The sequence below is a fragment of the Cydia splendana genome, chromosome Z (assembly GCF_910591565.1).
Source record: "Cydia splendana chromosome Z, ilCydSple1.2, whole genome shotgun sequence".
Classification (NCBI taxonomy): Eukaryota; Metazoa; Arthropoda; class Insecta; order Lepidoptera; family Tortricidae; genus Cydia; species Cydia splendana.
The window spans coordinates 32,970,802-32,998,503 of NC_085987.1; the positions used below are offsets into that span (position 1 = coordinate 32,970,802).

General features: G+C 39.7%; 1 protein-coding gene across 1 annotated transcript in view; it reads right to left on the minus strand.

The window, feature by feature from the left end:
* The window catches only part of LOC134804914 (membrane-bound transcription factor site-1 protease), a 38,849-nt gene that overhangs the window by 1,685 nt on the left and 9,462 nt on the right, over positions 1–27,702 (minus strand). Inside the window, exons 3-18 of the mRNA XM_063778235.1 lie at positions 27,196–27,282; positions 26,203–26,296; positions 24,658–24,878; positions 23,888–24,028; positions 22,677–22,835; positions 8,888–8,975; positions 8,469–8,650; positions 8,093–8,257; positions 7,587–7,736; positions 7,322–7,404; positions 6,750–6,955; positions 4,924–5,122; positions 3,948–4,011; positions 3,524–3,664; positions 2,212–2,346; positions 380–557 (exon numbers count right to left, since the gene is read on the minus strand). Of these exons, the coding sequence (XP_063634305.1) occupies positions 380–557; positions 2,212–2,346; positions 3,524–3,664; positions 3,948–4,011; positions 4,924–5,122; positions 6,750–6,955; positions 7,322–7,404; positions 7,587–7,736; positions 8,093–8,257; positions 8,469–8,650; positions 8,888–8,975; positions 22,677–22,835; positions 23,888–24,028; positions 24,658–24,878; positions 26,203–26,296; positions 27,196–27,282 (2,293 nt within the window). The remainder of the gene's footprint in view (positions 1–379; positions 558–2,211; positions 2,347–3,523; positions 3,665–3,947; positions 4,012–4,923; positions 5,123–6,749; positions 6,956–7,321; positions 7,405–7,586; positions 7,737–8,092; positions 8,258–8,468; positions 8,651–8,887; positions 8,976–22,676; positions 22,836–23,887; positions 24,029–24,657; positions 24,879–26,202; positions 26,297–27,195; positions 27,283–27,702) is intronic.

Consider the following 27,702-nt stretch of genomic DNA (forward strand, 5'->3'; position numbering starts at 1 on the left):
TTAGAAATGTTTGCGACTGCCAGGAAGCTAAAAAAGTCTGTGGTCTATTTTACTTTGGTTTTGGTATATGTAATGACATGTTGAACCGGTCAGCACTGACCGCTGCACGGCACCTACGCGCGGTGTTTACGGCAACGGATGCGTCAGCCTCGCGCTTTGACGACGTTATTCTAAAACGCTCTCTGGACATAGTGGACATTACAACATATTACTGTGGCCTATTAGCCTGTCAACATGTGGTCATCAGCGTCACACTAAAACAAGCCTTAAAACAGGTGGCAGTCGGCGTCAGCGCCGAGCCTGCACCTTGGGGACGTGCGATTCATGGCCGAGGCATTACTCGCCGAAAGGGTATTACGTGCACCACTAGTCGACTCACCGGATGGTATTATGTGCACGTCGCGCTGGCGGGCGCGGGGCGCGGCTGCGTCCCGCAACGCGGCGGGCAGGTGCGCGGCCAGCGCGTACTGCAGCCCGGCCAGCAGCAGCCAGTGGCAGGAGCGCGCCGCGCCGCCCTCCAGGCACGACGAGTCCCCGTACACCACCAGTCGACCCGCCTGCCAACACATTACAACTTGTAGCAGTCAAACAATAGACAGTTGTTTTTTTTTTGTTATCAGACGTTCATAACTTACACCTTACACCAAAGTTTCATTGATAAGTAATAGTCTGTCCTCTTTTCGAAGATCAAGTACGCCATAGTAAATCTAAGGCGAACGATATACTCCTTATTCACAAAAGCGCTACAAACCTCAATTAACTAATAATCGTTTGTCTTTATCTGTCATTTTGACTTATGTATTCGTAAGAAAGGGATAAAACATAATTTAACTAAATCAGGCCCGTAAAGTTTTATGAATAAGGGGGATCTAGACACGCGGCAGCGTGTCCAGCCAAGTTCAAAGAAAAAAGAACTGGCGACGCAGCAACCGTGTGTAATATTACACGAACCATTTCGAGCTACTTTTGACCCCTTCACAACTTGAAACCTACTTAACCTACACAAATGAAATTTGGCACATGTATTCAAGCCCCTTAGCTTGTCCAAAATACAAAATTTCATAAACATAGCTCATACAGTTATTGATAAATCAACGTGTAAAAACTGGCATTTTTGTGACTGACTGACATATAGATCACAAACCTAACCCACTTCCAGATGACCTAGAAACTTGAAATTTGGCATCAAGGTAGACTATTAGGTGTATATAGAGGGAAAAATCTGAAAACTGGAAATTATTGATATTTCGATGGAAAAAATATAATTAATACTTATAGACCAAAAACCTAACCCACTTCTAGATGACTTAGAAACTTGATATTTGGCATCAAGGTAGACTATTAGGTGTATATAAAGGGAAAAATCTGAAAACTCGAAATTATTGATATTTCGATAGAAAAAAAAATTAATACTTATAGACCAAAAACCTAACCCACTTCTAGATGACTTAGAAACTTGATATTTGGCATCAAGGTAGATTATTAGGCGTATACAAAAGAAAAAATCTGAAAACTGTAATTTTTTGACAATTGACCACGCGTTAGCGAGGGTCTCCTTTTCAGATTAGGCAAACTGCTTTCATGATGAATAGAATACTTACTATAGTAATTTCTGTACAAAAAGTAATGATATCCCAACAAAAACATAAATGTGAAATGAGAGCCAAGTTCAATATTAAGAATATGTGTTGTTGTTGACTCGCTGACAAAAGAATTGAGATGTATATAGGTGCCAAGTTCTGTGCTGTGTAGAAAATCCTGAAATTATAAAGGATTTGTCTTGGCTAGATTTTACCAACAAGCCACATTTTAGAAAAGTAACGTACCTAGTCAAATATAATAAATAACCTATACGTAAAAACTAGCCAAGACAAATCCTTTATAATTTCAGGATTTTCTACACAGCACAGAACTTGGCACCCATATAGATCTCAATTCTTTTGTCAGCGAGTCAACAACAACACATATTCTTAATATTGAACTTGGCTCTCATTTCACATTTATGTTTTTGTTGGGATAGACTTTACACGCCTAATACAGTAAATTAATCTTTGCTCATCTACAGTGGAAATCCAGCTATAATGCCCTTAAGGTGCACTTACCAGCCAAACCGCTGAGCGTACCATATCATAGAGAGTTATATTTTGAAATCAATCCGGTCCAACCAGATTAGCAGCATCAAACAATCCCAGGGAATTGTGAGTACCGCACCTTGGGCATGTTGTCGACGGTGTGGTTGGTGTAGTCCTTGGTGGCGCCGTCGGTCTGCAGCAGGCCCAGGATGGGCACGTCCACCGTGCGCGCGCTCGCCGTCCCGCCCTCCCCCGGCTTGTCGCCGGACATTATCTGGAACCATACAACTGATTTCAGATTTAACACAAAGATAAATAATGTAAAGTAAATGGTCTGCCCGTTACTGAGTTACATTGCAATAGGCCTGATGACAAATTTTGAAATCCCTTTTATTATTGTCGGTACACTTGTATTGGTTCCGAAAAACACAATATTTCAGCTATACTCATAAGATTTAACATAGATAATTGCATTTTATTATAGCTAGTTTAAACTTCGCGCGAAAACGCCTCGCATGCCATTTGTGACGTCATCATTTAGTTGGTGGTAGGGTGGTAGACATTGTTTACATACTTACAGTTACGAATTTCCCTTGAATCCGAATGATATTGTTAATTCAGCACTATATTTTACGATTAGGGATGATAAATACATTACAACAATTTATCACAATAACTCATTTTACACAAAAACTCTCACACGGTTTCAGTTTAAGATGAATTATTTAGATACATGTAAATTTTGAGTGAAAATCACCGAGCGCCGGTTTTACTTTTTAATTTTTAATTTTTTCTAATTACGACAGCCAACATGGCAATGATAGTTCCATTCAGCCAAATAATTAAAAAAGTTTGTTGTTGAAATATCGTATTATTTAGCATTTTATTTAAATAATAACAAATAGATATCTATTTTATATCGTGTAATAATATTTATTGGACGTAATAAATGTTTAGTGGCGAAATAATATTTTTTTTGCACCTTTCGAACTCTTTGGTGAGGACGTATAGATTTCGGTCAATGAGGTTGTCTATGTTGCTCTAAGAAATATGTTATGGATTGATGACGTCACTGTTTGGAACGCTTCTGATTGGCGTTTCAGTAATAATGGCCGATTGGAGAATTTTGCACTTTTATTTTATTGAATATCTTAATAATCCTTTAGTTTATACTGAGATTGGGCCATTTTTTAGAATCATATTAACATATATGTTTCTTTGAAACCATTATTTCCATGATTCTTTGTTACTTGCAACAGGCCTATTATTACATGCCCTAGGAAGTTGTCAAAACAGAGGTTACAAACATTAGGTAGGCCATTATGTAAACAAGATCTTTCCTGTTTGCCAGTTTATGTGAGTTCATATATAAGTTTTATATTCAAGAAAGTTTTTTTTATATTCTCTATTTGGTTACGTTAAGCATACTTTAGGGTGGGGAAGAGACACACCTGCTGGCCCTGGTCGGTGAGCGGCGCCGTGACGAGCACGCCGTGCTCGGGGAAGCTGTGGATGTGCGTGCCGCTCGCGTAGTACATGGGGTGCCCGCCTAGCTTGAACGAGCCCTCGAACACGCGGTCACCCAGCGCCACCTGCACAAAATACGAGTCACAACACACAGGTCGACACTATACGAGCTGGTATGGTACTAAATTGGCACTAAATGCACTAATGTATCAATATTATCATAGATGATTAGCACCGGGTCTTGTGCTTTTAACTATGAATACAGAGTACTAAGGTTACCGCGAGAATGTGTAGGAATGACAGCGCTATGAAATACACAACACTCAAAAGTTCCAAAATATCATTTCACTTCAAAGAGAAGGGTCAATTTTCCATCTGACATTAATGTTCCAGTAATCTGTGACCTACCTGATACATGCTGAGTAAATCGTTCAAAGCTGGCACGTTAGCTCCTCCTGTTTCGGGTATCCACCTGCGTACAAGCATGTTACTTAATTAATAACAAATAATAATGGTTAGGTACATTGTGCCATATGGTGATGTCATACCTCTAAACCAAAACCCGCACATTTATGACGCTAACCACTTTTGTAATAAAGAGAAAGTTGCTTTTGTTACAATTTACGAGCTGTATTTCCATTTACCACATTTGTAGAAATTAATATCGCAAGTGACCGTGTTCTTATAGTAAAACATAACGAGTTGTTGCAGCATAAAAACGCTGTAATGGCAGTCTGGCGTTCGTCGCCTTCTAAAATTACACTCCTCGGGGATATCACTGGTGTAATGTTACTAACGGGTCTAATGCGAATAAATTTCATTATTTACCCTTTTTCCGACGTTTCAGCCAGGTTACTAATGTCGGGTAGTTTAGTGTTGTTTACCAATATCTCCATTGATATATTGCTGGGACGTCAGTCTTCTGTGACAACATCTAGTGTAACCTGGTTGAAACGTCGGAAAAAGGGTAAAACAATGAAATTTAATCGCGTTAGTAACATTAATTATGTGTACAAAACGCTCGCGTTTCGTGCAGTTTAAAGTGTTTTATCACAGGTAGATCGTTCCACTCACCACTGGCGCGTGTTCTCGTCGTAGAACTTGACGTGCCGCAGCAGGGAAGCGTTGTACCAGTCGGCGAACACGACGAGCGAGAGTCCCGCGTCGACAGACTTCTTGAGCGCGGCCATCTCCTCGGGGAAGTATCACAGGTAGTTCGTTCCACTCACCACTGGCGCGTGTTCTCGTCGTAGAACTTGACGTGCCGCAGCAGGGAAGCGTTGTACCAGTCGGCGAACACGACGAGCGAGAGTCCCGCGTCGACAGACTTCTTGAGCGCGGCCATCTCCTCGGGGAAGTATCACAGGTAGTTCGTTCCACTCACCACTGGCGCGTGTTCTCGTCGTAGAACTTGACGTGCCGCAGCAGGGAAGCGTTGTACCAGTCGGCGAACACGACGAGCGAGAGTCCCGCGTCGACAGACTTCTTCAGCGCGGCCATCTCCTCGGGGAAGTATTCGTCTTCCGGATCCACTAGCAACAGGGCGCCGTACAGTGACGTGTCCACGCAAGTCAGCGGGGTTCCTGTGCACAATTTCATAAAGTAAAAAATAGTAGCGAAAGAAAGGGTACAAGGCCAATCATACTTTTCAGCAATGACGTCCATAATGTGTTCCATGGATTTATAATTACAATTTATTGGACTTTCGAGGAAACCTCTCAGTAAGCTATTATGATTATGAGATGATTTTACCTCTCTAGTTCTTCAAGTGAGGTGGGCTTAATATAAAAAAATCTTCGATAAAAGACGTTTTCATCGTATTTTTTTTTACTTAAATGTTACATTTCTAAATAAATTAAGGTGCTTAACTTGACTACAAAAATATTACGTGACAGCTACCTCGTATAAAAATTAACTGTCATAGAAACCATCATTCGACGCGAGAGGTATAGTAGTAGTAATAATAAGCGTTTCAGCGAATGGTCTAATAGTGAAGAGTCTCGACCAACATCTTGAGAGACTCTCGCTAGGTGGTTGTATCAAGGGCCAGATGCAGAAGACGATGATCTTGGACACGGCGCGGATAGTCCGCCGGTTCCTCTCTCTGCAGCCCTGACCACTGGCGGAACCCTAGGTTAGGTTTTTTATGTGTTTATACGTATTTTTTATTGTATTGTATTGACCTACCTAAGAAGAAAGATAAATAAATCATATAATTCGAGTCCTACACCCCAATAGAGGGTAACAGGATGAAAAGAAGAGTTGTTGTACTCACAAAAACCGGCCAAGTTTCCGTACATTAAGTCCGACTCACGCTTGACTGCACATTTCTAATAGGTTTTCCTGTCATCTATAGGTAAAGAACTATTTAGTGTATTTTAAATTTTCTTATAAAAAAATATGTTTGAAATTCTCAAGATGAGCTCTTTCTTTTAATATACAGGGTGATTCAGGAGACGTGAGCAGGACTAACACTGCGCATTTCGTAAATTATAAGCATCTGTTTCGTATCAGTATTAGTGAGGTTAACGTAAATTTTCTAGTCGTGTTGAAAAAAAAGTTATTAATTTATTTACGACATGCATGGTTACCCTAAAGTTAGAATACTAAACTACCGATATTCTGTGTCAAATTGAATGTCATCACTGTCATCACGGTCTGGTTACTTTTGAAAACTCGTATCTCACTCAAGTTGACAGTTGATTTTCTTCGTCATCAAAATGTTGTCATTACGGTTAAAGAGGTTTTATTATGTTTATTAATTAGGTCTTGTAGGGTGACCATGATTGTAGAGAATTAAATTTGCCCTCACCAAAAACTTAAAAAATAGGAAAAAGTGTGGTTGTTTCACCTAAATACAACGGTGATTCATCAATTATCAGTTACTGAGTGTGCAGGATTAGTCCTGCTCACGTCTCATGAATCACCCTGTATAACACGATATACTTTGACCTTTTTTTTTATAACTTTCTTATTTACTCCCCAAAAGTGCCCCTCATGTTTAAAATTCATTTGTTTACGTTACAAATCCATCTTTGGGTCACTAATTTACATATGTGTACCAATTTTCAACTTAATTGGTCCAGTAGTTTCCGAGAAAATAGGCTGTGACAGACGGACAAACAGACAGACGCACGAGTGATCCTATAAGGGTTCCGTTTTTTCCTTTTGATGTACGGAACCCTAAAAACGTACAAGCTGCAGACTCACCCATGACCTCGAGGTAGAAGCCGTGGTCTCGCAGCCGGCGGTACATGTCGCGGAAGTTGGTGTGCAGGTGGTCGGCGTGCCAGTCGAGCGGGTCGTGCTTGGCGCGCAGGTCGTCGCGCGGGAAGTACCCGCCCGGGTACCGCAGGCTGTGGTACTGGTCCCAGAGGAGCCGGCGGGAACGCACCGGGACGGGGATTATTCGCGCTCTGCAAGTTCATATTTCGTTTCATCAGTTACAGACACACAGGACAGAGACGATCAATTCAATTCAATTTAGGGCCAGTTGCACCAACCACTTTCGACAGACTGATCAACGTCAGCCGGCGCGCCCCGGCGCTTTACTATGAAACTTTCCATACATAAAAATTTAGCGAACTCTTTAACGATACGAACAGTTTGGTGCAACCGACCCTTAATCTTTAATATTGAGACTGAGAGAACTAATATTTAGCGTAGTCCTCCAGAAACACATAGAAATAAGTAAGCATAGAGTGCTCACTCCTCAATAATATTATTATTTTTGCAATGGTGAATAACCCATTTTGTCACTAATTTTGACTCCTGTCAATTACCTTATCGGTAGCATCAACGTGGCGTTCCTCATGGCGCTCTCGCCAGTCTCATCGTGGCTTTCTATTGTCACATTCAAATGGCCCTGTGAACACAATAGAAAAAACATTCTAATTAAAATTCAAAGACAAGCATATTATCTGATCTTTCCGAGACAAATCTTTTTTTTTTTTTCTAACTATAGGGCTTTATAAAATTAAATTTGTCTTTTTATTATTATAGAAATTTTATGGACTGAAACATTTTCACACGGTGCCAGCTACCCACCTCCACGATCCCGTCGAAGGCCGAGCCGCCCTCGAGCACGGAGAAGCTGAGCGCGAGCCAGCCGGACCATGGCCACAGGATAGCACTGTAGTCGGCCGCCACCGACAGCAGCGGCCCGTGCGGCAGGTGCGGGTGCCAGCTCACTTCTGTCTGTAATACACAACATATTTGTCAACGACATAACATTGCCAGTAAAAAAACTAGGCTTCTGTATGTGGCTTTTATTCGCGCTTTGTAACTTAAAGTATACTATAAATAATAGTGCTGGGTGGAGCAAACGATCCCAGCCAACTTGTGCAAGCAATATGGTCAAGGACCAAGTACATGCCAGTTACTCGCGCGCGCACAAGCGTGCGCAAGTAATTTGTATAAACCCGCGATTTCACTAGCTCTAGTCACGCATATGGCGCGGGTGTATAGTTTATGGATCCCCCTACCATACACGATGCATATAATATAAGTCAAGGCAGGTCAATGAATTGGCGTGGCGGGCTCAGGCTACATACCACGTGGCCGGAGACGCCGAGCCCGTTGATCACGGTCACGTTGGCGATGGTCGGCTGCGCGCTGTAGTACAGCGGCTGCGTGCAGTACGGCCACATGTACTGGCACTCCGTCAGGTCGATGTATGGTGGGCTTAGGCTCGCCTGCGGCTCGTACTCCCTCAAGAACTGCGGAATGCAGAAAATGCACATGAATAAAAAACTCATTCAAATAACCACATCATTTTTTCGCGAGGGCATAAAAGATATCTTTAGGAAATAAGAAAAGTTGAAACAACTAGATACTTAGTCATTTTAGGATAAACTATAAGGGTTCAAGTTTCGTTGCACATACCAAGCGTACGGCGTAAAATCAGAAATATGTTATGAGTGAGTGTACTTGGTACGCGCTGATGAGGTCGAGCTTGCCGTGGCCCTGCTCGAACATGTTGGCGCCGGGCAGCCGCCGCGCCGTGATGCACAGCGCCTGCTTCACTGCCGCCGGCGTGAGGCTCTGCCGGGGAACACCGCTCGCCAGCAGCGCTATAGCGCCGGCCACCACAGGCGACGCCACCGACGTGCCTAAGGTCAAAGCGAACTAAATTTAGTCAACTTATGTGCTTGTCGCATCAATCCCTAGAATTGTGTCATTTTTTTTTTACGGAATTGTATGCCCTGGATGCCAGCTCTTTTAGCCAAATCTCATAGAAAAAGGGGCAAGCTGTGATGGCGCCATCTATGCGAACCTTTGACAGTTGCCAACCCCATTGAATCCAAACGAGTTTTCTACAATGGGGCGACTAGGTGATGAATACTGACCGCTGAGCGAACGGCACCCGCCTGAGACGCTAGAGCCTCGAACTCCACTGCCGTACGTCACGATGTCGGGCTTCATGCGCCCGTAACCCTGCAAGCAATTTAAACAGTCTTATACCTAGAAATACACGGTAGTACGGGATGCTCTCGCGTAGTCTTGAGATGATTGTTGATAATGATATGATAACTCTGCAATTTCCATCGAAATAACGATTTATTGATAATATTATAAAATGATACAATGTGGCTTAGGGTAGTATTCCACCTATGTGGATTCCACCTATAAATGTAATGAAAAACATGGTGTATCACGCGCAGTAGGATAATTACATACTCGAGTCTTTAATAGTATATTATTGTCGAGGCTCGGAAGTAGCTACTTGCAGGCTGAGGATTCGTTTTAAACGGACGACCTTGGGAGTCCGTTTAATTGAATCCGAAGCCAGCAAGTAGCCTTCCAGTCGAGTCATATATAGTGCTTTTCTCAAAAATGGTGCAAGAAATATAAATATCATAGAAATATTTTACAAAAGCAACTTTCTTACGTATATATTTTCACAGAAAAAAGTAGTTTTTAGGTGATACCTACGACTTCTGCCATTATTTGTCGCCAGATATCGGTGTCAAACATATTGTAAAAAATATAGAAATGAAATTAATTAACTATACCCATCATGACTACTGTTTAATATTTATCGGTGAAAATGATTTTAAATGCTCTCAAAACTATTTTACTTTAGTGACACATATAAGAAATACTATACAACAATGTAATCATACAAATATAATATTATGTTGCCCTACCTTTAATTGTGGATATTTTGCTAATGTATTTAATCGAAGAATAGAATTATTTAATCAAATATTGTACAATGACATCAGCGAAAACGAATATGCATATCTCTTTGACTCGAACTTGCATCTTGCTTATGACTATACTATGTTTAAAAAACAAACCGGTCGTATAAACAACCATGGTTTTAAAGCAATATTCCATGCTGTCTGCGAAGCATTAAAAACATTGTCGGCTTATTCTCCAAGTTGCATACCATGCGAGAATGCTATCACCCCGATAACGCATTCCCATCAAAATACCGTCACTGAAACACCACGTAGCAATGTTTCAACACTCTCAACACAATTTCACACACCGACATATAGAGGAACCGATATTCAAATGAATAAAAATGAGCAAACGAGTCCTTCACGGTTAACGCCAGCAAAACAGCTTTTTCGTGACTAAACATAGCAATAGCAACCAATTAGGATTGTTCATTTTTTTTAGACCCCCATTTTTATTTTATTTTCTGAAAATATAGGTTAATTTAAGATACCAATTTGAATGATTTATTAATTCACGGCTCGGTTGAATATTTATAATTTATTGAAAATATGAGATACGACTTCTCGTAAATTACATGTAGTGGCTGATTTGATAAAGCACAAGCAATAACAAACATTAAAAAAATAGTTGTAATTGTCAATTGATTGTAATGTCACCTGTCTACAATGTCAGTGTCACGCGTTTCTATAAATAATATCGTCTGGAAAACTCGTTTATTTTGAATCCCTAAATCAATAATTTTAAAATACCTACGCTATAAATTTGTGAAAGCTGATTCCAGAAATCTGCCTAAGTTATATAATATAACTTAGTTTTATTGGAGTATGTATCCATATAGCATCCAACTCCAACCATAACTTGGCTGAAATCAGGGGAGCAAAAATACAAATGTAAGTTACATCATATATTTTTTAACTGATTCGATTCGTAAGATGATTGGATTCATAAAATCGTTATAAGCGTCCATTGCTAAGGTAGCACCCAGTGGGTTCTACCGGCTTGTCACCATTGTTTGGATATTGTACTATATTAGGTACATGCCAATTTTGCTAATTATATCCTATAATTTCAGGTCATCGTGTGATTCCTATTTAGATACGGCTGTGGGATACGTAATCTACGAAGGAGATTGATTTTGTTAAGGCACTTGGGCCCTGAACAAAGTTGAGCATTTTGTATCGAAACGAACGTCATATTAATCGTCATAATACTTTACGACAGTAAATAATGCCTGGGAACAGAGTAAATAACAAACCATACACTTCTCTTCTGGTTCGTCAACAAGAAGCCATCATTGTCAGCTGCTCGTGCAGAACATGATGAACATACATATATGTATAGTTACTTTTTTTTGGGAAACATATATACATATATTTCCTAAATTAATAAAAAACTAGGTAAACAAAAACATGTTTTATTATTCACAACTATTAACTTAAGTCTTGTCCACCATGATATCAGCAGCTTGAACTGCAACATGTACCTGGAAATTAGAAATTATATCTTTTTAAAGCAGTTTCAGGCTGAATTTTGAGTATGACTATGTATTCTTGTATAGTGTTTCTTTCTAGTAGGCACCATCTCTGTTTAACGGTTTGCCTTTATATACTCTGGCTACATTACCACAGAAAACACATAGGTCCCCGCGACCCTACCTACAAAGTGAGCTTTTAAATAATTGTAGTAAAATTATATTAATTTTATACTTACATCGACGTGATCCTCACAGCAATACTGTGTGTAAGTAGGTAGGTATTCCAAGTTCAATTCACGGCACCATGTTTCACGTCGTAGGTCTTCGCGGATTCGAACAATTATTTTTGTGAATCATTCCCACACGTAGGAACAAGGTCTTTGATATATTAAGCAACGAAAACTACTGTTTAGGTATCAATTATAAATCAAATCATAACAAACCAGCGCAGCGGTTTAACTGAAAAATTTCATTATGACAATGATAACTTTGACAATTACGTGAGTGACGGATTGATTTACTATGGTCCGATAACTTTTATTATGCGATGACTTTACATTCAGCCAACGAGAAAGGTCAAACTAAGGTCATAAGGATATTTGTTGAAATATCTTCAATCCTCAAATATTATATCGCAGCAAATGTCGGAAACTGTTTGAAAACCTCATATCTCGAAATGGTTTTCGAAATAGAACATTTTAAAAAAAATGAACAATCCTAATTAATAAATAAACAGTTTGCTATTCTCCATCAGAATATTGCAGGAGTTCTGAACAAAACCGAAGAACTGGAAATCGTACTTATGGAATTAAGAGAAAAAAAATATTGACGTCGATGTTTTATGCCTCACCGAGACGTTTATTAAAAAAGGAGATGAAACTTTCCTCGACCTACAAAACTTCAAACTGGCATCCTTTTACTCAAGGGAAAAGAAAAGAGGAGGCTCATGTATATTACTTAAAGAAGGATTTAATTTTGATGAATTAGTTTCAATAAAACACCTCACAAAAGAAAAAGTTTTTGAAGCCTGTGCTATTAAAATAAAAGTGTTAAATATTATTGTAGTGTGTTTATATCGTACTCCAGACTCAAGTATTGAATCATTTTTTATACAGCTTGATCAACTTTTTACTATCCTGAGTCGTTACAATAGCAAAATTATATTAGCTGGGGATTTCAATATCGATTTTTTGAGCAGGAGCAAGTATAGGACACAAATAGCTGACATGTTTCTAAATTATAACTTTAATATCCATATTTAGGTGTCCGTGCCTTCGCTTGAACCACATATGAGATTACACCCTTGTAACTCAGCCCTAATCTAGCGAATTCATCAACTAGTAGCGCCATCTATCGCACTACTCAAGTACTAATGTCGCCCGGTTGCCAGCGCTCGGCTGCTTGCTCTCCAGTACGCTTTTGTAACTCAGCCGAGCAACACGTGTACAAAGCAAGTTTAGAAGATCGAGAAATTTCACATTCCGCTCGGTGCCCATGGCCCAGCGACGAGACGCAGTGACCTTCCTACAGGCACCGTCATAAAAGTACGGGAACTTACGCCTCATGGCGTCGTCCCGTGAGACGAGATGGCGTCGTAGAAGATCGAGAAATTTCACATTCCGCTCGGTGCCCATGGCCCAGCGACGAGACGCAGTGACCTTCCTACAGGCACCGTCATAAAAAGTACGGGAACTTACGCCTCATGGCGTCGTCCCGTGAGACGACATGGCGTCGTCCAGTGAGACGACAGGCGTCGTCCCGTGAGACGACAGGTGTCGTCCCGTGAGACGACATGGCGTCGTCCCGTGAGACGACAGGCGTCGTCCCGTGAGACGACAGGCGTCGTCCCGTGAGACGACATGGCGTCGTCCCGTGAGACGACAGGCGTCGTCCCGTGAGACGACAGGCGTCGCCCCGTGAGGCGACATGGCGTCGTCCCGTGAGACGACAACCGTCGTTCCGTGAGACGACATGGCGTCGTCCCGTGAGACGACAAGCGTCGTCCCCTGAGGCGACATGGCGTCGTCCCGTGAGACGACATGGCGTAGTCCCGTGACTCGTGAGAAGACATGGCGTCGTCTCATGAGACGGCATGGCGTCTTCCCGTGACAGTACATGGCATCGTCCTGACAGACGACATGGCAGCGTCTTGTAAGATAAAGAGCATCGTCTCGTTAGAAGACCTTGTGACATTCCGCTCGGTGTCCGTGGCCCAGCGATGAGACTAAGTGAGCTCCTATAGCTATCGTCATAAAAAGACTACGGGTGTAAATGGCACATGGCTTCGTCCCGTAGGACCGCAAGCGTCATTGTGTGTAAAACGATAAGACGTCATCCTGTGAGACGACAACGTCGCGTTAAGTCACTTTATTGTTTGATGTCTACACGGTCGGGATCGTATTTAAGATCTGCATAGTCATGAACTAATGTGCGAACCCAGTTATTAGACGTCATCATCATTGTAGCCGGCCGAATGGTGTTTTTCAGAATTTCTATTAGCGGGTTTGGCGCGAAATTGATAACGAAATGCAGTTACAGTAACTGTCTCAACCCGCCGGGAAAAAGGAAGATTTCCGTCTTAGTCGTGCACAAATGTTGGTCTTGGTCGATAACAAACAATTGCCGGGGGGATACCAAACACCCCAAAAATATACATTCTGATGATCCTAAACTGTATGACCAATTGGCAATTAAAAATACCAGTTAAGAAGCTGTGAAAAGGGAAAAGTACACAGTGGAAAACCTTGTGTTATACTTTGCCCAACTAGATCCTATACCAAAAAGAGAGAGGGGGAGGCAAGAAAATCGACAATAGTTTTAAAGAAGGAAAGAAGATTAAAACTTTCTCTCTTCTGAATAGGATTACCAATACACGTATAATGCCAATTCATTTACGGCTCTGTCATAGGCCAACAAAAGATAGCCCTTTACTGCAGCTCTAAACCTGAAAAGAATAAAGGGTTTATGATATGAGTGGAAAATCATCGCACTTAATCCCTCTTTAGAATGATGAATGACTAGTCAGGTGGATAGTGACTCCAAATATTGACCATTAGCTACAACATAGCGGCCTGTCACAAAGAAAAATCTTTGCGCTATAGTCTAGAAATTATCTATACTTACTTTAAATCGTCTACTAAGTAGCTGTGAAACAGGGACCACTGAACTAAGAGTAACACGTAGAAAACAGCAACTCTACCTTCCATCACATTCCGTTCAAGAGATCGAACTGACAAAAGCATTTATAATGCTCCTTACATATCAGTCAGGTAGAAACTTGTGCAATCAGGTTCAAATGCTGTAAGTAATAAGCTCCACTTTGGAAGATTATCTAAGCAGCGGGTTGTCAATCGACCTGCCGTTAGTATAACAATCATGCATCATAAAACGTTGACCGCAAACATGAACTAGTGGTATAACTATCGGAAACAGACGGTATTTGTAGGAGGTCCTTTCAAAGAATGACTAAAAGGACCAACTAGTACAATGTTAATTTAGTACGGCAATCCCCATTGTTACCCATGATTGATCAATAGGAGGTTAAACATCGATTTCTTTAGTGGTAAACGTTATACCTATGTATGATGAAGCGCCCCTCCAAGCTATGTAAATAAATAACGAATTAAATTAGAGGTGAAGCCGACTAAGGGAACTAAACCGTCGAACCAACAGCGACGGTCCACGGCTTTGCATCTAAACGATGATTGTAATTTTTTATTAAATGAAATCACTTCAGAATCCTTGAAACCATGTGGATTGCGGGGCAAGCCATTATATGTACATATATACAAACGTACAACGTATGTAAACGTACAGCATACGTATGCGTAATATTTAGAAAATATTCAGTCAAAATAGGCAGTCACTGATAGCAGATACCTGATTCTGAAAGAACACGGGTCAGAAATACCCTTCTTTCGTTTTCCGATGAGAGGTTTCCTTTGTAGATAGAGAAGTACTCACATGATTTTGTAAAAGAATTACAAGTTACGGTGGTTTAGGCAAAATGCAACCTTTAATGAAGATATGTAATATTTTCACAGGAATACCCGAAATAGGACATCCTTCTCCTCCCAAATAAACGGAATCAGAGGCATGTGATACTACTGTTAGCACGCTCATCATCATCAAACAATCACGCAAGATCTAAGTGAAATATGATCCTTGTAGTGACTCACAACTACAAATTTGGTCGCCGGTCAAATAAAGACTGCAATATACTCTGAAAATCAACACTTACTCTGCTGTTATTGCCAGATCTGAGTACTACAAGCTTAGCTGAAACGTAGTAGTCCAGGTTTTACAGCATACTATTGAAACAGGTCTCGTAGGGCATGTAATTTTATACAACATCGTTAATTCAATCAAGTAGAGTTGTTGGATAGGTGTACTGGGTGTAGTACCCTTCATTTATACCTACCGTTATAGGGCAGATGCGCTGCTAATCGAATTAGAGCATTAGTTGTAAAGACAACTACAATTCATATATTTATATATTCATTATTATATGCTTACATCATTAATAAATACAGTAGGTATCTATGAGATGTCAGTAGACATATGTCAGCATTACATCTAGGTAATGACAAATATAATATGTCGCATAAAAGCTTAGATCAGTGGTGGGCAAAGTACGGCCCGCGGGCCATCTCCGGCCCGCCGCCGGTCCTATGAAATAATTCGTATATGGCATTGGCCCACGATTATCAATTTATCACAAATCAAAATAAATTTTGGCTACAATTCTGGCCCTCCACTTAAATTTTCTAAACTTTCTGGCCCCCTATGAAGAAAGTTTGCCCACCACTGGCTTAGATCATCAAATAATTGTTTATTTGTGGACATCATGATGCCTAATTAGCCCTAGGGTTCCCTCAAGATAATGAAAACAGTCTAAATTCAACTGATACACAACTTAATTGCACAATAAGTCAATAAACAACATACAACGTCCTTGTATTGCAAAAATTTCTAATCAAAAGTACAATTTAATAATAATAATTCGGCCTATATAGGTACGTCCCACTGCTGGGCACAGGCCTCCTCTCACTCGCGAGAGGGCTTAGGCTATAGTCCCCACGCTCGCCTAATGCGGATTAGGAAAGTGAAAATTAAACAATCAAATGAATATTTGGTAATGAATGCACACATGTTAAGGTTTGACAGGAAATGTGCCACATCATCGCCCGCGCGTGCCGTTGCTGGCGCATGACTTGAGATTAGATGACACATGAGGCTTGACCCGTGGTTTGTACCACTGCAATGATATATGCCAAGAACTTACTCGTTCTGACCATATACAAATAATAATAATGTTTTGATTTGTCTGGGTGGTACGAAAGTTTCGCAATTGGTTTTAATAGGTTATACTACAATTTAAAGTGCATATATCCACCTCAGGGCCGTCTTAAAATATGCTGGGGCCCTGGGGCACATAAGAATTTGCGGCCCTTTATGAAAGTAAAGAAAGCGAATTAAACTAACATTTTTCTAATATGATCATCTATTCACTATGGGTAATCAAATATACTGCTTTTGTCTGTCATTCGGGGCCCCCGGACGGTGGGGCCCTAGGCACGGGCCCCGTGTGCCCTTATGGTAAAGATGGTACTGGTCCACCTCCTCTACTCTTATTTAAAGAGTATTCCATCGTCAGTCAAGAGGTATTTACACTCTTATTAGAAGACCGTATGTAGGTATAGGAAAGGATTAAAAACTTACAAAGTGTGCTAAGTCTAACAATAAAGCATCGTACAATCCATTACCACCGCGCGAACCAAAAAATCTTCAGTTTGGGAATCAGCTCGCCACCAGAAAAAGTGAACATTAAACGACCTAAAACTACAAACCTAAAAATTATAGGTGAAGGCATTGGAATGATTCGCAGACTAAAAAATCTTCTAAAATATTCTACTTTGTAGTCGTCATCTTCAGTCAACACACAAATCACACAATATCATGGAGAGATGTCATCCACAACAACTGGAGTTGTCAGCATCGCTTTAAATTCACAATCATTCCATACGATTGTCACCTGCGTGTCAGTGATTCTTTTCATTTGTTACATTCGCATTCGCATGCATGACTGACAAGACAAGCATATAAATAATATAAGCCTGGTTGACCCGGCACCAGCCTAAATGGCATGTTGTCAGTTATCTGTGGGGAGTAGTCAATTTAGCAGTATAGTTACCATAGATGTAAGTAAAATGAGGTAGATATGGTTCATATGGTACGGTCGTGAGCCATTAAATATAGGTTACGGAACCTATTGAGTTAGTCGTATGGGTGACGCTAACGTGTCAAGTTGTCACAATCGTTGGATCAAAATTTTAATTTTGTCAACTATGAACGTCACACGTCTACATTAATAAAAGGTCATTGATAGTTACACTTAAAATAGGTAGGAACCTACCGTTCCATGTAAGAAATAAATAGCTACTCATGGTTTACTATGGTTGTTAGTATTTGTGGTATTTATTTATGGTTGTTATTAATATGGTTGTTCTTAAAGCACCTCACCTAAAACCAATCAGTAAGGAAGGATGCATTATCGCCTCAGTTGAAACTACTGCTAGGTAGTTGAGAGTTGTTACTAGTTAGTAACGCATACATTAAATCATGAAGTGTTGTATTATTCTTCACTTTCGTACGCTACTTTCAGGCAGAGGAGTACTCGATTCGAAATAAATTTCAATTGCTTCCACAAATAAACACATTACGTTTATAATTTTTAACACATTTTCGGAATATGTTGTCCTTATGTAATGAGCTATGAACAAATAAAGCTGGTATACCTAGTCAGTAACTATGAAGTGGATTCCAGACGTGGTGATCAAATCGACCGATTTGATCAGGAAACGAAAATACTGGCGTCACAAATTGATATTCTTGCGTCCGCACTCCATTTTATCGTTAATATCGGTCATAATCGGCGGTTGAATTCGGCGAGGAAAATTGGCGTATTGCGTCCGCACGGCCTGATTCGATCGGACAATTTAATCAGATTAGCGAAAATTGACTCGTCTGGATACGCCTTTAGTACCTAAATAATATCAATATCGTACTCTAGTGGGTACCTATACCAATATTTGGTTATTCTTCCACATGAAAATACATATTTCATTACATCTGACCTATGATGCAACTTACCAATTTACATTAAATTGTTGGAAAATACGATAAATCAGAGAGAACCTAAGCTCTTCCAATTAGTTACAAAACAGTTTTTGGATGGGGCCAGCAGTGCTATATTTGTGTTAAGCAGTATATAGATAAGTAGTATTTTGTTTTATTTTTGTAGAATACATAGTATCATTATTTCATACATCAAAACCTTTTATCACCTATATAGTGGGCTGTTGTAAGGAAAACATCAGAGGTAGTCTGGACGGAGTTAACGTAAAACTCACTTGATGAGGTTCACGTTACATGCATCAGAACTACTACTTCAGATAGTGGTTACACTTAAAATTGTACAACCTACAAGTACCTACTTATGTCTTTAATAATCATTTTAGGGAAAGTTTATCAATTAATAGACACACAGTTTTGTTTTATATAAAAAGTTAAGTAGTTAACAGTCACAATGCATAACTTATGTTGCCAATCAGTGCTAACGATTATCTCATCTATCGATAATTACAAATAAGGAAAATATAGTTCAGGTTTGACGCAAACAATTCTTTAGTAGATCAGTATGGAATAAATTTCAAGGCCATATTCTTATTATGTGATTTTCGCATAAATATAAATATTATTAGTCACAGTACGCCCGGGCCAGCGCCGGCAGAGGTTTAAACACGTCTCATATGTGGTTCAAGCGAAGGCACGGACACCTAAATAGAACCGTTTTTCCCCCGAAGGGTAAAAAACGGATATTTAGGTTCCTGCCGAAGCTTGAACCACCGCTAAGGGCCTTGCCGGCTTATATGGTACTGGAGAGCAAGCAGCCGAGCGCTGGCAACCGGGCGACATTAGTACTTGAGTAGTGCGATAGATGGCGCTACTAGTTGATGAATTCGCTAGATTAGGGCTGAGTTACAAGGGTGTAATCTCATATGTGGTTCAAGCTTCGGCAGGAACCTAAATATCCGTTTTTTACCCTTCGGGGGAAAAACGGTTCTATTTTGCAACCCACTCGTCAAAAAACATGTATTGACAATATCGTAAGCAATATTGACAGGGTCATAGGGAAAACACACTGTTTTGGTCTGTCTGACCACGATACTGCACAAACTATTCAATTTCCTATCAAGTCTTGTAAAGAAAACCAATTCGAATTTATATATAAACGTGATTTCTGTGACCATAACATGCAAAAATTCCAACAATGTATAGGTAGCTTAACTTTTAACGACGTATTGGCGTCCAAAAATGTGGAAGAATCATTTGGGTTATTACACGAAACCATTTCACTATACTTCAACCTATGTTTCCCGGTCATAAAAATACGGATAGTAAAAGATAAACAACTGCAATGGATAACTAAAGGGTTGCGGAAAAGTTGCAAAACTAAGAGTAAGTTGAGATTTCTCTTTTACAAGAATAAAAATAAATGTGGAGCCGACCATTACAAGTTACTATTCAGAAAATACTCTAAACACCTAAAACATTGTTTTGAGACAGCAAAAAGGAATCATTTCACTAACATATTGAATAATGCGGAGAATAAAGGTATAGCTACATGGGATATTATTAAATCTTACACAGGCCGGTCTACAAATTCAGCAGAGATAAAGGCGATAGAACATGACAATAGCTTATTGACCGATCCTCAAAAAATTGCTGATGCTTTCAATAATTTTTTCATAGATATAACCCAAAATAGTACCTAATCCAAATAAACATTATTTTTGTTCTTTGGATAGGGTTGAAAAATCAATTTTTATTGAGCCTACGGATCCTCATGAAATAGGCAAATTAATAAAAACCCTGAAGAATACGAGATCCGCTGGAATCGACAACATTAATGTTAAGGCGCTTAAAACTATAGCCAATGAAATAGCGGTGCCGTTAGCTCATGTTGCAAATCTGTCATTAGAACAAGGCCATTTTCCTAGCAAGCTCAAGTTAGCAATTATAAAGCCTTTATTCAAGAAAGGGAAAACGACAGATAAAAACAACTATAGACCGGTAGCGCTTTTGCCAGTTATATCAAAAGTTTTTGAAAAGGTCATGTACGGAAGGGTTTTAAAATACTTAAATAAAAATCGCATCCTCTGCTCAGAACAAAGTGGTTTCCGTAAAGGGAAATCAACTACACATGCTGCATTTAATTTAGTTTGCAATGTACTGGATTCATTAGAAGCAAACGACATGGTTGTAGGCTTATTATTGGATTTAAGTAAAGCTTTCGATTTCGTAGATCATTCAATTATACTTAAAAAAATAGAAAAATATGGCATAAGAGGGCCCGCATTGAGATGGCTTCATAGCTATTTATCAGACCGTCACCAAATAACTAGGGTTCAATATACATCTTCGACCGATAATTCTAAGTTAACTGTCGACTCTGCTTCACGTATGAACCACAGTGGGGTACCGCAGGGCAGCATATTAGGGCCACTCCTATTCTTGCTCTATATAAACGATTTTCCTACCTGTATTAAACACCGGTGCCTTTTGTTTGCAGATGATACAACGATAGTTATTAGAGGTAAAAACGACAATGACCTGAAAGAGAACATAAATGCTACTCTGATTGATGTAGGTGATTGGTTAAATCGGAATGGTCTATGTATGAATGCTTCAAAAACTAAACTAGTTCGATTTGCTACAAGAAATAGTAAAATGATGCCATTAAATATAAAAATGGGCACTGAGCAAATCGAAGAAGTAGCACATACAATTTTCCTAGGCATTGATGTAGACCAGTATTTAAATTGGAAACAACAAATCGACGTAGTTTCCACTAAAATTAATAAATTTATTTATGCCATAAAAAAACTGAAGCGAATGACTTCAGACAAAACTGCGCTACTCGTTTATCATAGCTATGTTGCTTCTGCACTTCGTTATGGAATAGTATTATGGGGTAATGGCACAAATGTAAAACAAGCTTTCATAGCACAAAAAAAATGTGTTAGGGCTATAGCGGGGGTCAAGTGGTCAGTGTCATGTAGGCCGTTGTTTAAACAGTATGGAATCCTGACAGTTCCGACCTTATACATCTTAGAGATATGTAAATTCGTTAAATGCAATTTAGAATTATTTGATCAGAAATGTAACATTGGAAAGCGCACAGTCACACATAAAGCTTTAGTAGTCCTGAAATGTAAATTAGAAGTGAGTAAGAAAAATTGCTACTACATGGCTGTTCGTATTTATAATGCACTTCCTATGTCATGGACAGAGTTGCCAAACAACAAATTTTTCTCCAAGTTAAGATCCTTTCTCCTAACTGAATGTTTTTACAATATCAATGATTTTTTTCTCAAGATAGAACAATTCTAACGTTTGACATGTGAATGATACCTATCTTATGAATATTGACCTTAATAACAATGTAAATTATAATAATATTGAATTGACATAGTAATTAATAATATAGCTAGTAGGTAATAAACAATAATGTTGCTTTATAATATTATGATTGTAGGGTTGAAAAGTTTTTTTTTTTTTATATTATATGTATTTTGTACCTTAGACATTTTTTAGTTTAATCTTAAGGTTATTTGAACTGTACTATATGTATTTTAGGAATAAGGACATTGTATACCGTAAACCGGTTGATTGTGACACTCTCTAATCAAATAATATTGTAACATCTGTATACTGACATTGCACAATCTGACAATAAATGATTACTTACTAGAAACAATTGAAAAAATTAGCTTTGCCGCCTTTTTATTTTTTTAATAAAAAAATAGAAGTGTATTTTTCTGCCGAAAATACGCCAACCTATTTGAGACAGCTAAATAGTCGCGGTACTAATCATCTGTCTGGCTGTTTAATGGGCCTGTGCCTTCATTTGATATGGCCATTTCAACTTTTAAAAAGTTTGGAACTCGACAAATAATGGAATTTGTATGCAACATTGCAGTCCCAAAATCGAGACTGCAATGTTTTTAACTTTTTAATTATTGACTGACCATAAACTACGCGCTTCGCAACCTATTTTTTAAACGGCAAAGTCGACTTTGCCGTCCATTTTTGAGAAAATGCCCTTTCTCTCTTTAGTAATCCCCTTCTTTCCCCCTAAATCCACGATGTACACTTACCCCCTTGTTCATAAAACTTTACGGACCTGATTTAGTTAAATTATGTTTTATCCCTTTCTTACAAATACATAAGTCAAAATGACAGATAAGGACAAACGATTATAGACTAATTGAGGTTTGTAGCGCGTTTATGAATAAGGGGGTAATAATCTGCCAGATGATGTTACTAGCACGACAGTAACATAAAGCAAAGCAAACATCTGGTTGGCGGAGTTGCAGCGTTATCAACGTCATATTAAGTGTTATAATTACATGAGGCAACTCCCAAGTAGTCATCCCTCGCGACGAGAACTTGGCGATGCGGTCGTCGAAGCCGATGCCGCCGACGCCGATCACGTCCATCTGGTCGGCGGGGTTGTTCAGTGTGCCGTACAGCGGCCCGTCGTTGCCAATCGCTGACACCATTATCACCTGCCAAATATTTTGGATAGATACTTATAGATACAGAATAAAATCAGGTGCGGCTGTGTCGTCACACGCTAATATGTCTATAAGATTTATTTATTTCGTATCATTTCACGAAACACAAAGCAGAAGAAATTTTATTTACCTATTTGACTTAGAAAGCGTTTTACGATTTATTTTAATTGCAATAAAGAAAAGACAAGGTTAATTGAATACCTACAATTTAAGACCCAAAAACTTTCGCAACGCATTTATTTCTGAGAGTAGGCACTTTTAATTTTAGAAGGCGATGCTTGCATTCGATTTTATAAAACATTACAATAAAAAAATAGTTTCTCTTAGAACGCATGAACGTTTGACGTAGGTATAATTCGCACAGCAGTCACACAGTAATGATCTTGCACTCTGCCACAAGAGGGGTATTTTTAGGTTTTTCTTTCACCGTCAATGTTGTCTTGTGTAATTTAAACAACGTCGTCGACAACGGAGAGCCCATAAAACAGTACGAAATTCGCAAACAGTATAATGGTCCATTTCGCAAAGCCCTAACTAATTTACTTCGCACTAACGCAATATCTCTTCCTGAATTGTGAGAATGGCGCCTGTCATGTAGCGATACTGATATTACTGGCAAGAGTACATTTTTTTGCGTCCGCCAAGTCAGAAAAGCGCCCAATGAGGTAGGGCGTTTTGACTATTGTGGCCAGTTTAGGGCCACTCCACACTAGCGTCTTTTGAGCGTCGGCGTCTAGTCAGCGCTATGGAAAAACGCCTTGCGGCGCAGTTACGTCAACGTTGTGTCGAGCAGCAGCCATAGAGTTGACTAGACGCTCGGGAGAGGCTAGTGTGGGGTGGCTCTTAGAGCGGTAACACGTTTACATAACTGTAAAATGTGACGTCCCACGGGTAAAGGTACCTTATGGCGGTTGGCGCTTACGCTATTATTAACGCCGCTCCAATATTATTGCGGCGCTATGCGACGTAAGCGCCAGCCGCCATAAGGTACCTTTTGCCGTGGAACGTCACAAATAGTGTTCTTACTCAGAACAATGTCTCACCTTGTTAGCACTGAGCTCCCACACTTTGTCCACGAAAGGGTGGTCCATGAAGTCGGGGCCGCCGATGCTGAGGTTCAGCACGTCGATCTTGCGCATGATCGCGTAGTTGAACGCGTCCAGGAACCACGACGTGTATGATACCTACAATATTCAATTACCATAATTATTTGTATAAGTAATAGATTATTCTATGATACGCTTGTTTATGTTATACCTTCCTGATCCATCTTCTTGTGATAGTCTGGCAAACCAATTTAGTCAAAAGAAAAAGGCAACAAATTTGTAAAATGTAGGCGCGAATATCGACCATTCGCGCCTACACTCCTATACAAAATTTGAATTACGCGCGTTTTTCTACTGACAAATTTGTTTGCCAGACTATTGAAGTTCATGTTCCAGGAAGAAGAGATTCCTAGGTACCTAGGTAATAGGCAAATCTATCTCATCTCTTTAGATTCCATCAGTTTACCTATATTTGTTAAAAGTGAACATTACTAACTACAATAGAGTCTGTTCGGAAAGAGAAGAGTCGTGGAATGTATTGGGCCCCATACATTCCACGTCTCTTCTCTTTCCGCACAGACTCTAGTAGGTACCTGGTTATCGGTGAACACCCTGAATTTGTGCAGGTTCACATCGAGCGCGAAGCCGAGGCAGTCGGCGCGCGTGTTGATGACGCCGGCCACAAAGTTGCCGAGGCAGAGCGCGTGCTCCAGCGTGTTCTAGCCCGTTATTTTATATAAAAAAAATATCGCCTATTTAAACAGTACCTGGTTGTCGGTGAACACCCTGAATATGTGCAGGTCCGCGTCGGGCGCGAACCCCAGGCAGTCGGCGCGCGACGCTATTACTCCGGCCACGAAGGTGCCGTGGCCGAGCGCGTCGTCGAGCGTGTTCTCGCCCGTCCAGTCCGTACGCTCGCGCACGCGCCCGAAGTGCGGGTGGTGACGCGCAAGCCCCGTGTCGAATACGGCTACTTTTATACCCTCACCTGAAGGCAGTTACATTTACTTAATAGGGTTGGCGGCACCAAGCCCTCCGTCACCTTTAAAACGTTCGCTAAATTTTACTGTACGGTCAGCTGCAGAGAAAAGGTAGGTACCCTCTCTGCATACAAACTTCTATGCAAGGAGGGAAATTTTTCTCTGCAGCTGACTGACATCTTTAGGAGGTTTCATAGTTCATCACTGCTAAGTGAAACTGATTAGTATGAAGTCTTGGTCACAGTGCAGCAGGGCGTCTGCGCCGTGCGCATCACACTCTGGATCCTCTCGCATACGAAGGCGCGGGAAATTGTGATGTGCTGAACGGGGCCCAATGCAATGTGACGAAGCTTGAACTTTTAGGTTAGTTTATTAAAGAAGGAAAACAAACTAAACCCAAGCAGGCCTATGGAACTCTCCGCGCGAGCTCGGATTTATACCTAGTATACCTACGAAACTACTCCCGTTCACGGTAGAAAAGCAAGCCAGTTGGTTGCCACACGCGCTCACGCACGCACGTCGCGTCGCTGCCCGCTCGAATATATCAAAATGTATGCGAAAGAAATGTCTTCGTCACGAACAAAATAACACAGCTTGTAGTGTGAATGGATGCAAAAACAACAAAACTAATAAAAAAAACCGTTTCTGCTCTTCCGATAGCTAGGAAAAGTAATTATACATTCTCAATAGGTATAAATATCATTTTTACGATATTTGCAAGCTACGTAGGTGGTATTGATTCATTGCACGGTTTATAAAACGACGTAAACACTGCGGTTACTACAGGGAGATATGACCTTTTAAAATGTTTCGCAGTCACTCGTCGGAATGAAATTATGCGTTTCATAATTTTACGCGCGGAATACCTATTATAATTATTAATTACTTATTGCAACTTATCTTGCTCAGAGTTATTTTGGGGAGCTAAAGTACCCCGACCTTACGAAATCTATAGTTTAGGTAAGTAGGTAGGTACTTATTTGTAAAATCATTTCTAAACGTCGCGTCGGCAAACCTAGCTTTGTGCCGGTGCGCGCGGTGCGGGGAGCAGGTCATTCCATTGTATTTTTGTGTAGGTATCGAAAGGGTAGGTATTTGCGTTTTCTTTGAGAGATAAGTATCTGTTCGTAAGAACTATTATATAATCTGTGACCCAAGTAAATATATTGATATCTTGTTATGGCGTTATTCATAAACGCGTTAGCTATGAATCGTTTGTCTTTATCTGTCATTTTGACTTATTTATTTGTAAAAAAGGGACAAAACATAGTTTAAATAAATCATGCCTATAAAGTTTATGAATAAAAGGGTCTTAGAAAATAATAAACTAACCAGTAACACCGAGAGACCAGAGTAAATCAGCTTTCAGTACTGACGTTATCTGTCGCGGGACGGTTCGCAGGAGTTTCCTGGAGGTAAATCCATTCTGAAAATAGAAACGGCATTTTAAAATTCTATTTTAAACGTCTTAGCCAAAAGATTGATTATATTTTTAATAAGATCTGTAGTTATGAGAGTAATGACTTATTAGCAGCGAACGTGCAGCGAACCAAGTAGCCTCTGTAGCCTCTTAAGTCCCAGCAGCTTTCTTTTCGTTTCAATTTGGAACCTTGTCTTATTTAATAAAAGGTAAAATAATTTTTTTGTATTAGGCCTTTATAAGGGCCTCTGGGACTCAGGAGGATAGAGCCTTTTGGCTGACAAGGAAATACGAATCGCGATTTGTTTTGATTAATTTATTCATTAATTACAATCGCGTACTTATTCGTTATTTGTCAAGCAACCAAAGTCATAGAATTTATGATGACTAATATGCTCAGTGTTCAATTTCCATATCCATATAGTTTTTCAAGTTCTTTGTGAAAGTATGAATGAAGGACAAAAATAGTTTTGTATGTCTGTCCAGCTGTTCTGTGGGTACAGACTGCATTTCTCAACCGATTCTCGAGAAATTGTGAACAGGTTGGATAAATGTAGGTACAGTCAACTATAAAAATATGGGTGTAGACAACTTACTCAAAAATATGTCCCATAGTTCTTAATTCACTGACATAAGAGTTATGGGACATATTTTTGAGAAGATTTGTACACCCATATTTTTACAGTTGACTGTACAGAATTCTGTTTGTGAATTGTTTATTTTGTTTTTTAAAATGGCAGAGCCTTGGGGGTTCGCGAGGTCAATAGCTGATAGAGCCACTACTCACTACTGTAACGTTATTTTATATTATCATTCAATCATACATTCGGTTTTCAAAAATATATAAGACGTGCATTTTTCTAGAAAAGTATTTTGTTTCTATGTTAATTGTTTGAGAGTCTCACCTCGCGTGGTAGCCGCAGTGAACGGAGCGCGCGCGCGCGGTGGCTGCGCCAGCCAGCGTAGAGGCACCCGGCGGGCCCACACTCCTCCTAAGACAATACAAACATACTACGTATACTTCGAGCAAACTCTGAACCTAATTTGACGCGACAAAGTGCAAGCTACCACACAAACGTCATATTTTCATAGAAATTTCCTTTCAAATGTTGTAATTGCAGAGTAGTGTAGTGTTGGTCTATGATCGTACTAATACACAAACAAACAACATGGTATTTCCGGTTATACTTTATCAGTACCTTGTTAAATTTATGATTGTTCTTTATCAAATAACTAAATATTATGTATATAATGGCTAGGAAAGGCTTTAATATGTTCTTTTACACTGGCAGTTAAATTCTTAAATCTAGCAGAATAAATATTTACTTAGCTTGTTATACGTTTAATGGGCGTATGAGTAATCATGCCAAAAACAATTATTATTTACTTATTATTATTTATTAAATAAACAA